The 13,450-nt window shown below is 43.0% G+C and overlaps 1 protein-coding gene across 1 annotated transcript in view; it reads right to left on the bottom strand.

The window, feature by feature from the left end:
* ubr1 (ubiquitin protein ligase E3 component n-recognin 1) overlaps positions 1–13,450 on the bottom strand; it is a 35,547-nt gene that overhangs the window by 14,336 nt on the left and 7,761 nt on the right. Inside the window, exons 5-14 of the mRNA XM_029730123.1 lie at positions 2,760–2,887; positions 2,523–2,661; positions 2,281–2,343; positions 1,864–2,095; positions 1,671–1,759; positions 1,456–1,554; positions 1,208–1,365; positions 1,004–1,103; positions 762–890; positions 456–636 (exon numbers count right to left, since the gene is read on the bottom strand). Of these exons, the coding sequence (XP_029585983.1) occupies positions 456–636; positions 762–890; positions 1,004–1,103; positions 1,208–1,365; positions 1,456–1,554; positions 1,671–1,759; positions 1,864–2,095; positions 2,281–2,343; positions 2,523–2,661; positions 2,760–2,887 (1,318 nt within the window). The remainder of the gene's footprint in view (positions 1–455; positions 637–761; positions 891–1,003; positions 1,104–1,207; positions 1,366–1,455; positions 1,555–1,670; positions 1,760–1,863; positions 2,096–2,280; positions 2,344–2,522; positions 2,662–2,759; positions 2,888–13,450) is intronic.

Here is a 13,450-nt window from a genome sequence, read left to right as displayed (position 1 = left end):
AAGGAACTGGTATTAGAGGTTTCATAAAACTCAAGATGCATTAAATAACATTAGAGTGAAGGTGGAATGACAGCATAACCAATAGGGCTGGGACGATACCAGTATCGCGATAACTTCTTTAGGAAATGTTACTTCTTTAGGAAAACAGCCCTAATATTGGAAACAAACATTATGCTGTCATCCAGAGTCACATGTATTTATTTTCCAAGCTATATTACACAATCTTTTACATACAGCAGGTTTTCAAAGAACCAAAGAGTTTGGTCTGCTTTGTGGTTTCATTTTTGCCATGGAAAAAAATATTGCAATAATGGTCTCATCGCGGCCCTAATAACCAAAAGGCATGCTGTGTGATCTTCATTTGCATAACGCCATCTTCATTTACACAACCCCAACACAGAGCAATTTCCCAAGGCCCATAGGGGCAGACAGATGGACAGTATGGTTCTCCTCACCAGCGAGCGCCCTGGAGATGGGCAGGTGTATGCTGACAGGCTCCTGGGACACCTTGTATGGGCTGACATGGAGGATGTGTTTACACATGTAGTAGTCTGTGGCCTCGCTTTGAAAGGGTTGGTTATTGCAGCGCATCAGCGCCCTGTGGCACTCCCTGAAGGACAGGAGGAGAACAGTCTCCTGGGGGGGGATGGGCAGAGATGCCAGTCAAGTACACAGGAACATACACTTTTCCATATTTATCCATTAATTTATCAGAGATTTAGGGATTTGGGAATTTTAAAAAGCATTGCGTGAGGACTTACATCAGATGAACACCAGTCCTGGAACATGACGAGGATGTGTCGTAGCTGTCTCTGTATAGAAAACCCAGCCTCCCATTCAGGCTCGACCTCGATGTGCTGACCAAACTGCCGCTTCACCTCCTCCATACCCTACCAAGAGAACAACCATCTGATGCATTTCATGATAGAAGCAGAGGCTGCAAGTCAATACAAAAGCCCTAATGCCCGCCAGTTACTCCAGAGTGTAAAGCGACTGAGTGTACCTGCATGCAGTGGAGGAGCCCCAGGAAGACCCTGAACCCCTCCAGGAACTGGGTCCTCAGCTCCTCAGTCCACACAGAGGGCTTGCTGATCAGAATGTACCTGTGAGGTAGAACACTTTTATATTACGGATAAGCATCAGGCAGCTATAGCAAGAGACATATTCCTAATGTCAGAGATTAAGCTGAGTAGTATGGCACACCCACCTGAGGTCGTGGAAGATCACCTGGATCCGGAAGAACTTGTCTGAGTTGTACCCCTGGAAGTGGAAGCGATGGTTGGCATCCAGGTGCTCCGACAGCAGCTCCATGACGGTGTCAACGATCACCTTGATCACATTCCCTTCCTCAATCAGCTGCCTGGCCTGAACAGAGATAGAGAAGGATACAGTGGTATGTGAGCTAAGCCTGGGAAAATGTTCATTTTATATTACATGGATGGCCATTGCTCTCACCAGAGTGGGTACGGTGAAGATCTGCACAGATAGAGCTGTAATGGATATGCTCCTCTCATGGTCATCAAGTGTGTAGTCCTTCTGCAGTTGTTTGTAATGCTGAAATACAGCGAGGGCAAAAGGGTGAGACGGACAGTATAGGTTAGCCACATAATTGTAATGTAAAGGTTGCATTTATTTTAAACATGTCAGTGTACTACTGACTTCTGACATACCTTGGTGAACTCAATGGCAAAGCGCCTCTTGTACTCGGTCTCCATCAGCAGGCTACAGAAGATCAACTCATGGATGAACTTGCGGGCTCCTGGTGGAAAGAAGAGAATGGGCTTGAATGTGATGGACTGGAGGCAAAACAGAGGTGCATCTTAATGTAGAGAAAGATTGGAGTATGGATCAAGGTCTTCTTGCCTTTGTACAGCCTGGAGTCATGCAGCATGAGTCGGCTGATGAGGCTGGGCTGGTCCCCCTCTGAGCTGGGCTCCAGAGCCACCTGGCAGAACACCTGCCTGAACCCCACTGAGTAGCCGATGATCTGCTGAAACCAGGCGCCCAGTCGCATGGCAAAGCTCTGGTGGGCCATGACCGCAGAGTGGAGGATCTCCACACGAAGGGGCTGCAGGGAGATGTGCTCCGAGTGGGACTAAAAGCACAACACAGAATACAGCATGGGTTAGAGGTTAGTGGCTGCAGGGAGATGTAGTCCCACGTTGGACTACAAGAGCACAGCATATAGCAGGGGTAAGATGTCTGACTCAGAACACTGGAGGTGATTACGTTCTATGGCAAAATTTGCATTTTGTAGTTTTATAAAAGGCTATCATTTACCCTGATGAGGTCCTTGGCTTGTTGGCAAGACCGGAGCTTCCCTCGCTTCACTGCCCTGCGACCCTGCATTCAAAAGAGAATGATCAATTTCAAGTGCATAGCTATAATAACAACGAAAGTTCAACATTGCAGCAGAAGACATTTGTTTTCTGTTTTTTCCCCTTTATTGACATATCTAGATGCTTTAAATGAAAGAAAGTAATGAAGAATGCCAGATGGCAGAGAATGCCTGCAGACAGTACCTCTTTGTCAATGAGGGCTGTGTGAGTATGTGCCTCACTGTGGTCACACTGAACAGAGCGCTGCAGGGTGTAGATCACATGATCATATGAGTGGTGCTCATCGTTGTACAGTACACAGTAGTATGTGTCCTCCTTCACCCTATGAGAAATCACATTGAATGTCATTCTGGATTTAAAACTACTGGTGTGATGTGGATACATTTGGTGCTATGGTTATCATTAGAAATAGGCTAGTACCTGGGCTGCAGTTCTGCTGCTAGCTCATAGCTCTCCTCCCACACCAGCAGATCTGTAGCGTAGCGCAGGAGAACCTGGAAGAGCTTCTGGGCACGCTCATGTAAACCAGGCTCTAACACACACTCATCCTACAGAGACAAAAAGTATCAGTTACACACCTTTTTACATTTGAGTCATTTAGCAGACGCTCTTAACCAGAGTGACTTACAGCAGCAATTAGAATTATGTGCCTTGATCAAGGGAACAGACAGAATTTTCACCTAGTCGGCTCGGGGATTCAAACCAGCAACCTTTCAGTTACTGGCCCAACGCTCTTAACTGCTAGACTAGCTGCCGCCCTATGGTATGGCGCCATCTGATACACACAATCATGTCTTGCACATGTAGGGCCCTATAAAATCTGTTTAAATGTTCTCCATTTTGTTTTCTCATTTTTCAGATATCATTTCTTTTAGATTTTCACTCTCAAAATCACGGTTTTTAAATAGAAAAACAACACAATTGGATGTTCTAAGTCCACAACCATGCTTAAACTACATCAGGAGACAACATTTGGAGGTCTGGCAAAAATCTAAGAAATGTTGGGTGTACATACCCTTTAATTGAAGTGCACACCAGCAAGAGACTTGCTTGGTTATCAGTCTTTCTGTAGCAGACACGTGGTTACAGAGTTTGCTAAACAAATCACCACTGGATTGACGCAAATAATCATGATACACAATATGACCAAAAGTATGCTTTCCACTAGATGTTGGAACATTGCTGCAGGGACTTGCTTCCATTCAGCCACAAAAGCATTAGTGAGGTCGGGCACCAATGTTGGGCAATTAGGCCTGGCTTGCAGTCGGCGTTCCAATTCATCCCAAAGGTTTTCGATGGAGCTGAGGTCAGGGCTCTGTGCAGGTCAGTCAACTTCTTCCACACCGATCTCGACAAACCATTTCTGTATGGACCTCGCTTTGAGCACGGGGGCATGGTCATTCTGAAACAAGAAAGGGCCTTCCCCAAACTGTTGCCACATAGTTGGAAGCACAGAATGGTCTAGAATGTCAACATATGCTGTAGCGTTAAGCCCGAACTATGAACAACAGCCTCAGACCATTATTCCTCCTCCACCAAACTTTACAGTTGGCACTATGCATTGGGGCAGGTAGCATTTTCTTGTCATCTGCCAAACCCAGATTTGTCCGTCGGACTGCCACTCTAGAGAACACGTTTCCACTGCTCCAGAGTTCAATGGCGGCGAGCTTTACACCATTCCAGCCGACATTTGGCATTGCGCATGGTGATCTTAGGCTTGTGTGCACCTGCTCGGTCATGGAAACCCATTTCATGAAACTCCCGACGAACAGTTCTTGTACTAACGTTGCTTCCAGAGGCAGTTTGGAACTTGGTAGTGAGTGTTGCAACCGAGGACAGAGAATTTTTACGCGCTACGTGCTTCAGCACTCGGCGCTCCCGTTCTGTGAGCTGGTGTGGCCTACCACTTCGTGGCTGAGCCGTTGTTGCTCCTAGATGTTTCCACTTCACAATAACAGCACTTACAGTTGACCGGGGAAGCTCTAGCAGGGCAGAAATGTTATGAAATGACTTGAAGGGTGCCATGTTGAAAGTCACTGAGCTCTTCAGTACAGGCCATTCTACTGCCAATGTTTGCCTATGGAAAATGCATGGCTGTGTGCTTGATTTTATACACCTGTCAGCAACGGGTGTGGATGAAATAGCCGAATCCACTAATTTGAAGGGGTGTCCACATACTTTTGTATATATAGTGGATATTATTATGTTAGGTAGGCATAGACTACTTTGTAGTTAACATTTAATTGAGGTCTTTGGGATAACCTTTTCTTCTACCAGAAGACGGTTGTCATTAACATCATCACTAACGGCGACACAAAGTGGAGAGACGAAGCCTTGTGAGGTATTGGTCGGTCACATGCATGAACCAAACGTTAATGAAATAATATGAATAATTAATCATGCAAATATAACTTGTCTGTGTAAGCAGTATATAAAATAACTAACAGGACTGCCCCGGGGGAACTCCTGACAGACGTGTACTACTTGGTGCATTAAGTTTGTTGGAACCTCTCCGGCTTGTCGATAATAAAGAATGATTCATTTAATATTGACTTCAGGTGTCCCTGGTGGTAATTTCCATGACAATATGAATCACTTTTGCATTTGATTTTGTTCATGTCTTATAATCTTGGGCAAATTAAATCATTTACTAATAAATTCAATACATTTAGTTGATTTCCTACTAAGTTCAATATATTTTTGAATATTGTTGAACGTTGTTTTAATGTCTGGATTCTGTGATTCCGTCCACGTCGCAGATTTTATAGGGCCCTACACATGCATAATTAAGACAGTTCAGACATATACAAACGTATACAATAACTAATTCAACAAAAGTTATTTAGAAAACTCAAATGAGACAGAGCTCATTGTTTTTCTTCACATAATATCTTTTTTTGGTGGATCAGCTAAATATTTCCATATCTTTTTTTGGTAAATATGGGGAAAGGATAGATATATATATATACACACACACACACACACACACACACACACACACACACAGACACACGCATACATACATATACGCATACCTATATAGACTTATATACTTTTTTTTTAAGAGTATACCTTTGTTATTCTCTGCAAACCCTACCACCCTTCCCCCAATTGGAGTAAACTAATAAACAATAACACTTAGGCGTCTACCTTCAGTTTATACATCTTATACACATCTTACAGACAATCTATTTTACAATAGTTATATTTTGTTTGTTTTTAGTCCTTCCTCTATTTCTGATGTCCATCCAGTTTTATTTATTATTTGTAACTGCGCTATTTCACATCATTTCTGAACATATATACATTTTACAGACCCTGTATGTTTTACATTGGTTATCTTGTTATTAGTCCCACCCTTCAGCTCCATTTAACCCCTCCCATCTAGGTCTTAACACCATCCATTTTGGATTTCTATTTGCCATATATTTTTCAACTGTGCTGTGATGCTTCACAAAAGCACTGAACCTTTCTATTCTCATAGCTTCTACAGATTGTAAATTAAAAATAAACTGGGACATGCTTAACACCAAGGCCATCCTACAATCTAAGCTTGATGCCCTCAATCTCACACAAACTCACACAAACGGGCACCCTCATAGATATCATCCTAACCAACCTGCCCTCCAAATACACCTCTGCTACCTTCAACCAGGACCTCAGCAATCACTGACTCATTGCCTGCGTCTGTAACGGGTCTGCGGTCAAATGACCACCTCTCATCACTGTCAAACGCTCCCTAAAACACTTTCGTCAGTAGATGATGCCTGGTTATTTTTTAAAAGTGCTTTCCTCACAACCTTAAATAAGCATGCCCCATTCAAAAAAATGTAGAACCAGGAACAGATATAGCCCCTGGTTCACTCCAGACCTGACTGCCCTTGACCAGCACAAAAACATCCTGTGGCGTACTGCATTAGCATCGAACAGCCCCCGCGATATGCAACTTTTCAGGGAAGTTAGGAACCAATATACACAGGCAGTTAGGAACGCAAAGGCTAGCTTTTTCAAAACAGAAATTTGCATCCTGTAGCACAAACTCCAAAACGTTTTGGGACACTAAAGTCCATGGAGAATGAGAGCACCTCCTCCCAGCTGCCCACTGCACTGAGGCTAGGAAACACTGTCACCACCAATAAATCCACGATAATTGAGAATTTCAATAAGCATTTTTCTACAGCTGGCCATGCTTCCACCTGGCTAACCCTACCCCAGTCAACAGCCCTGCACCCCCCACAGCAACTTGCCCAAGCCTCCCCCATTTCTCCTTTACCCAAACCCAGATAGCTGATGTTCTGAAAGAGCTGCAAAATCTGGACCCCTACAAATCAGCCGGGCTAGACAATCTGGACCCTCTCTTTCTAAAATTATCTGCCGAAATCGTTGCAACCCCTATTAGTAGCCTGTTCAACCTCTCTTTCATATCGTCTGAGATCCCCAAAGATTGGAAAGCTGCCACGGTCATCCCCCTCTTCAAAAGGGGGAGACACTCTAGACCCAAATTGCTACAGAACTATATCTATCCTATCCTGCCTTTCTAAGGTCTTCGAAAGCCAAGTTAACAAACCGACCATTTCGAATCCCACAGTACCTTCTCCGCTATGCAATCTGGCTTCCGAGTTGGTCATGGGTGCACCTCTGCCACGCTCAAGGTCCTAAACGATATCATAACCGGCATCAATAAGTGACAATACTGTGCAGCTGTATTCATCGACCTGGCCAAAGCTTTCGACTCTGTCAATCACCACATTCTTAGTGGCAGACTCAACAGCCTTGGTTTCCCAAATGAATGCCTCTCCTGGTTCACCAACTACTTCTCAGACAGATTTCAGTGTGTCAAATCGGAGGGCCTGTTGTCCGGACCTCTGGCAGTCTATGGGGGTGCAACAGGGTTCAATTCTCGGGCCGACTTTCTCTGTAAACATCAACTATGTCGCACTTGCTGCTGGTGATTCTCTGATCCCCCTCCACACAGAAGACACCATTCTGTATACTTCTGGCCCGTCTTTGGACACTGTGTTAACTAACCTCCAGACGAGCTTCAATGCCATACAACTCTCCTTCCGTGGCCTCCCAACTGCTCTTAAATGCAAGTAAAACTAAATGCATGCTCCTCAACTGATCGCTGCCCACACCTGCCCGCCCATCCAGCATCACTACTGTGGACGGTTCTGACTTAGAATATGTGGATAACTACAAATACCTAGGTGCCTGGTGAGACTGTAAACTTTCCTTCCAGACTCACATTAAACATCTCCAATCCAAAATTAAATCTATAATCAGCTTCCTATTTCACAACAAAGCATCCTTCACTCATGCTGCCAAACATACCCTCGTAAAACTGACTATCCTACCGATCCTTGACTTCGGCGATGTCATTTGCAAAATAGCCTCCAACACTCTACTCAGCAAATTGGATGCAGTCTATCACAGTGCCATCCATTTTGCCAACAAAGCCCCATATACTACCCACCATTGCGACCTGTATGCTCTCGTTGGCTGGCCCTCGCTTCATATTCGTCGCCAAACCCACTGGCTCCAGGTCATCTATAAGTCTTTGCTAGGTAAAGCCCCGCCTTATCTCAGCTCACTGATCACCATAGCAGCACCCACCCGTGGCACACACTCCAGCAGGTATATTTCAATGGTCACCCCCAAAGCCAATTCCTCCTTCGGCTACCTTTCCTTCCAGTTCTCTGCAGCCAATGACTGGAACGAACTGCAAAAATTACTGAAGCTGGAGACTCATGTCTCCCTCACTAGCTTTAAGCACCTGCTGTCAGAGCAGCTCATAGATCACTGCACCTGTACATAGCCCACCTGTAATTAGCCCATCCAACTACCTCATCCCCATACTGTTATCTATTTTATTTATTTTGCTCCTTTGCACCCCTGTATCTCTAACTGTACACTCATCTTCTGCACATCTATCACTCTAGTGTTTAAGTGCTATATTGTAATTATTTCACCACTGTGGCCTATTTATTGCCTTACCTCCGTTATCCTACCTCATTTGCACACACTGTATATAGACATTTTCTATTGTATTATTGACTGTATGTTTGTTTATTCCATGTGTAAGTCTGTGTTGTTGTTTGTCTTGCACTGCTTTGCTTTATCTTGGCCAGGTCACAGTTGTTAATGAGAACTTGTTCTCAACTAGCCTACCTGGTTAAATAAAGTTGAAATCAAAAATATATACCACTTGGGTCCTGTTTCAGTAATAATGATATTAGACCTTGTTGCGTGTCCGATAATCGACCATTTTTATAAGAGTGGTTAAAACATGCTAATATTTGTCCTCTGAGTATATCAAAAACAGTTTTGTATACTTCCACTGGTATAACATCCAGCCCTGGAGTTTCCCAGCCTTAAAGGCTTTAATTGCATCAAGAAGTTCCTCCTCTGTAATTTGGCCTTCACATGAGTCTTTCTGTACAGATGTTAATTTGACATTATTATTAGGAAAAAAATCCATACAATTAGCTTCGGTTAGTGGAGATGGAGACTGAAATGAAAACATATTCTTAAAGTACTTCACTTCCTCTTTCAAAATATCATTCAGTGAATCATGCGTGACTCAATCATTTGTAACAAGTTTCAGTAAATTATTTTTGGTAGCATTTCTATGTTGAAGATCTAAAAATAATTTGGTGCATTTTTCCACATATTGTATCCAGTTCGCTTTATTTTTATAATATATTACACTGGATCTTTCTTGAATAAGTTCCTCCATTTCTTTTTCCTCTAACTTATTATGTGCCTTTATGGTACAGTTTTTATTGCTATCTAACTGTATTGTTAGTCCTTCAAGTTCATTTGTTAATATGGACTCTTTCAATCTAAATTTGTTTTATAGATGAGTACTGAATTGCATGGCCTCTAAGGGAACATTTAAAAGTGTCCCATACAATAAGGGGATCTGCGGTACCTATGTTTTGTCTGAAAGTCAGTTGTCAATTCTTCTGTCCTAGTTCTAAACAATTTATCATCTAGTAGGCTTTGATTACATTTCCAATATCCTTGCCCACGTGGAATTTCTGTAAGAGTAATATATATGCCAATTATGTGATGATCCGACCACATTCTGTCCCCCATCAACACTAACCTTTGGTGCCAGAGAGAATGAAGAAAGTAGTCAAGACGACTAGCTTGATTAAGCCTCCGCCATGTATATCTCACTAGGTCAGGGTATTTAAGCCTCCATATATCCACTAATTCCAATATATCCATGACATGCATGATTTCCTTAAGTGCCTGAGGGTGATAGTTTGTAATGTGATTTCCTTTCAGGTCCATAGAGGTATTTAAGACCGTATTTAAATCTCCCACCATAATAATAGAGTCTAGTGTTGCTTGTAGAGTTGATACATTCTTATATATATTTTCAAAGAAGCTTGGATCATCATTATTTGGACCGTATAGGTTAATAAGTCATATCTGTTTATTGTCCCATAACATATCTAAAATAATCCATCTACCTTGATGATCTGTTTGGACAATTTGCACATTTAGATCAAAATTACTGTTAATTAAAACCATCACCCCTTTTGAATTTCTTTGCCCATGGGAGAAACATATTTCACCCCCAGTCCTTTTTCCACAAAACTTAGTCTAAAATTGTTGAATGAGTTTCCTGTAAACAATATATATTATATTCCTTCTCTTTTTGCCAGGTAAATACTGATCATCTTTTCTTATTATCTACTAAAAAAGCCATTACAATTCTAACTGGCTATACTTATTTCACCACTTACCATAATGAGACAACTTTCAATTCTATTTATCAAAATATATGTTTGTAAACATACCATTAAAAAGTAACATGATGATTGAGTGTCTATATAGCTGTACCTTGATATTTGCATTGCTACTAAGTAAACCTACAATTGGTCCCCACTATTGCACCCGCTAAAAGCCCTCATCTCGAGTTGGGTTGTCATCCCAATGCCCGGCAGACCACCACCGATCCCATAGCCCTGAAAAGACTGGGATCCATCCTTGGAAAAGAACACACAGTGCCATTTACAGAACAGAAGTAGATCAACCGCCAAAAATGCATTTCCATCGCCCTCACCTCGATATGTATGTATGTATGTATGTATGTATGTATGTATGTATGTATGTATGTATGTATGTATATATATACTGCTCAAAAAAATAAAGGGAACACTTAAACAACACAATGTAACTCCAAGTCAATCACACTTCTGTGAAATCAAACTGTCCACTTAGGAAGTAACACTGATTGACAATAAATTTCACATGCTAAATTACACCCCCAATAAAGGAGTGGTTCTGCAGGTGGTGACCGCAGACCACTTCTCAGTTCCTATGCTTCCTGGCTGATGTTTTGGTCACTTTTGAATGCTGGCGGTGCTTTCACTCTAGTGGTAGCATGGACGGAGTCTACAACCCACACAAGTGGCTCAGGTAGTGCAACTCATCCAGGATGGCACATCAATGCGAGCTGTGGCAAGAAGGTTTGCTGTGTCTGTCAGCGTAGTGTCCAGAGCATGGAGGCACTACCAGGAGACAGGCCAGTACATCAGGAGACGTGGAGGAGGCCGTAGGAGGGCAACAACCCAGCAGCAGGACCGCTGCCTCCGCCTTTGTGCAAGGAGGAGCACTGCCAGAGCCCTGCAAAATGACCTCCAGCAGGCCACAAATGTGCATGTGTCTACTCAAACGGTCAGAAACAGACTCCATGAGGGTGGAATGAGGGCCCGATGTCCACAGGTGTGCTTACAGCCCAACACCGTGCAGGACGTTTGGCATTTGCCAGAGAACACCAAGATTGGCAAATTCGCCACTGGCGAATTTCCCCCGTAGTGACCATATTCCCAAGCATCTCCATGCAGTCAGACTATGATTTTGTCCCACCAGGGCCAAAATAATATACCCCCTCTCTGAATGTCCGAGTGTGACCCCCTCCCCATGGGTTACTACAGCTAGTGTTGCCAGCACTGCCACTGCCTGGGTGGGGGCACCCCACTGGAATCCCCACCGGCTAGGTACAAGTTCGTCAAGGTTCTCATAAGCAGCTTTGAGAATTTCCTTGTATAGTATGCTCTCCCTTTAGGGGGCTTTGGCTTTGCAGGACCAACCCTGCCAAGCATGCTTTTGTGTTCCAATTAGTTATATTTGAAGAAATATAGAAAAGCTATATTTTTTGTTGAATTATTACAATCCATAACCAGGCTAGAATTGTGTTTCATTATTTTCCTCATCTATAAGAACTTCGTATTTTTTTTTAAATAGACATGGAGTAGTCTGTGTGTCTCAGCTACTCGTTTCCCTTTTAATCTATTTTCCTTAAAAATTGCATACAGAACTTTACGCAGTTCTGCAATTTCCTTCGGAAACTGGTCATTCATGCCAATTTTGGTCCCAGCAAGTCTTTTACCCAGGCTTTTAACCATTATTTTATCTTTAAAAGAAGCAAATTTGGCAACGATTGGGCGTTCATACCTCTGCCCTCTCTGTCCGAAGCGGTGTACACGGTCGAGTTGGATTTTGTCGATAGCTTCATGTGGAATCTGAAGCTCTCTAAGGAGGAACTCTCTAACTACAGATTCAGGAACTTCTCATTTTTTACATTTAGACATTACATTACATTTAGGTCATTTAGCAGACGCTCTTATCCAGAGCGACTTACAAATTGGTGCATTCACCTTAAGATATCCAGTGGAACAACCACTTTACAATAGTGCATCTAAATCTTTTGGGGGGGGGGGGGGTTAGAAGGATTACTTTATCCTATCCCAGGTATTCCTTAAAGAGGTGGGGTTTCAGGTGTCTCCGGAAGGTGGTGATTGACTCCGCTGTCCTGGCGTCGTGAGGGAGCTTGTTCCACCATTGGGGTGCCAGAGCAGCGAACAGTTTTGATTGGGCTGAGCGGGAACTGTGCTTCCTCAGAGGTAGGGAGGCGAGCAGGCCAGAGGTGGATGAACGCAGTGCCCTTGTTTGGGTGTAGGGCCTGATCAGAGCCTGAAGGTACGGAGGTGCCGTTCCCCTCACAGCTCCATAGGCAAGCACCATGGACTTGTAGCGGATGCAAGCTTCAACTGGAAGCCAGTGGAGAGAGCGGAGGAGCGGGGTGACGTGAGAGAACTTGGGAAGGTTGAACACCAGACGGGCTGCGGCGTTCTGGATGAGTTGTAGGGGTTTAATGGCACAGGCCTGTAAGTACGAGATTCTCTCTCATGGATCTAGTCTGTAGGTCAAGTAAGGCTTCTCTCAGAACGGTGTTCTCCTTTTTAAGTTCATTCACTTCGGTTTCAATATTATTGACTGTCCCTTTTAGTTTGTTTGTTTGTTTGTTTGTTTGTTTGTTTGTTTGTTTGTGTTTGTTTGTTTGTTTGTATCTTTCTCCAATGTCGCACCTTTTTCATTATTCATCTCGAGGCTTGCCTTCAACTCTTATATCCTTACTGACTAATTCAAGTATACCCAGTTTGTAATTTATTGATTTTAACAAAATCGGTTTCGACCTTTACCATTCCCCGTGGTGAAAATATTAAATCGTCTGTGTCTGTAGAAGGGTCACGTTTTCATTTTGAAATAGGTTCCCGTCTTACTCTCCATCATGTTTAGGTGTTGCTTGTTTTCGTAATATTTGTCGATAAATTTCTCTAGTCTTAAGATTTGTTTTGTTATCCAGATTGAAAGTTATCACCCACCAGATTGTGTAGTGCTAATATTTAGTCTAACTTACCGATATTGAATACTACGTTTTTATCTTGAGGTGCTCTACATAACTACGTTCAGTCTGTCATCTTCAGTCGGCCATTACCTACAACTTTGGTTGGACGTTCTGCCAAATTTACTAATCTCTTTAACAAAAGAGGAAGACAAGACTAACTTCTAAACTGTACACTACATAATAAGGCATAGACTAGGTTTGGACAATATACCGTTTCGAAATAGAGACGTTAGGGCTGCACGATCAATCGAATTCAGATCAAAATTGCAATACACATATCACAAGAGACTGCGATTATCTCCTTTCTTTGACACTACGTTAATACAAAAAGAAACTAAACTATGGTACCGCCTCCAAATGCGCTAGCCTCATTCAATCTCTACATGCACAGAGGATGCTGACCAAT

This window comes from Salmo trutta, chromosome 33 (genome assembly GCF_901001165.1).
Source record: "Salmo trutta chromosome 33, fSalTru1.1, whole genome shotgun sequence".
NCBI classification, from domain to species: domain Eukaryota; kingdom Metazoa; phylum Chordata; class Actinopteri; order Salmoniformes; family Salmonidae; genus Salmo; species Salmo trutta.
Note: the sequence above shows the minus strand (reverse complement) of the source record. Positions and strands in the feature narration are given on the sequence as shown.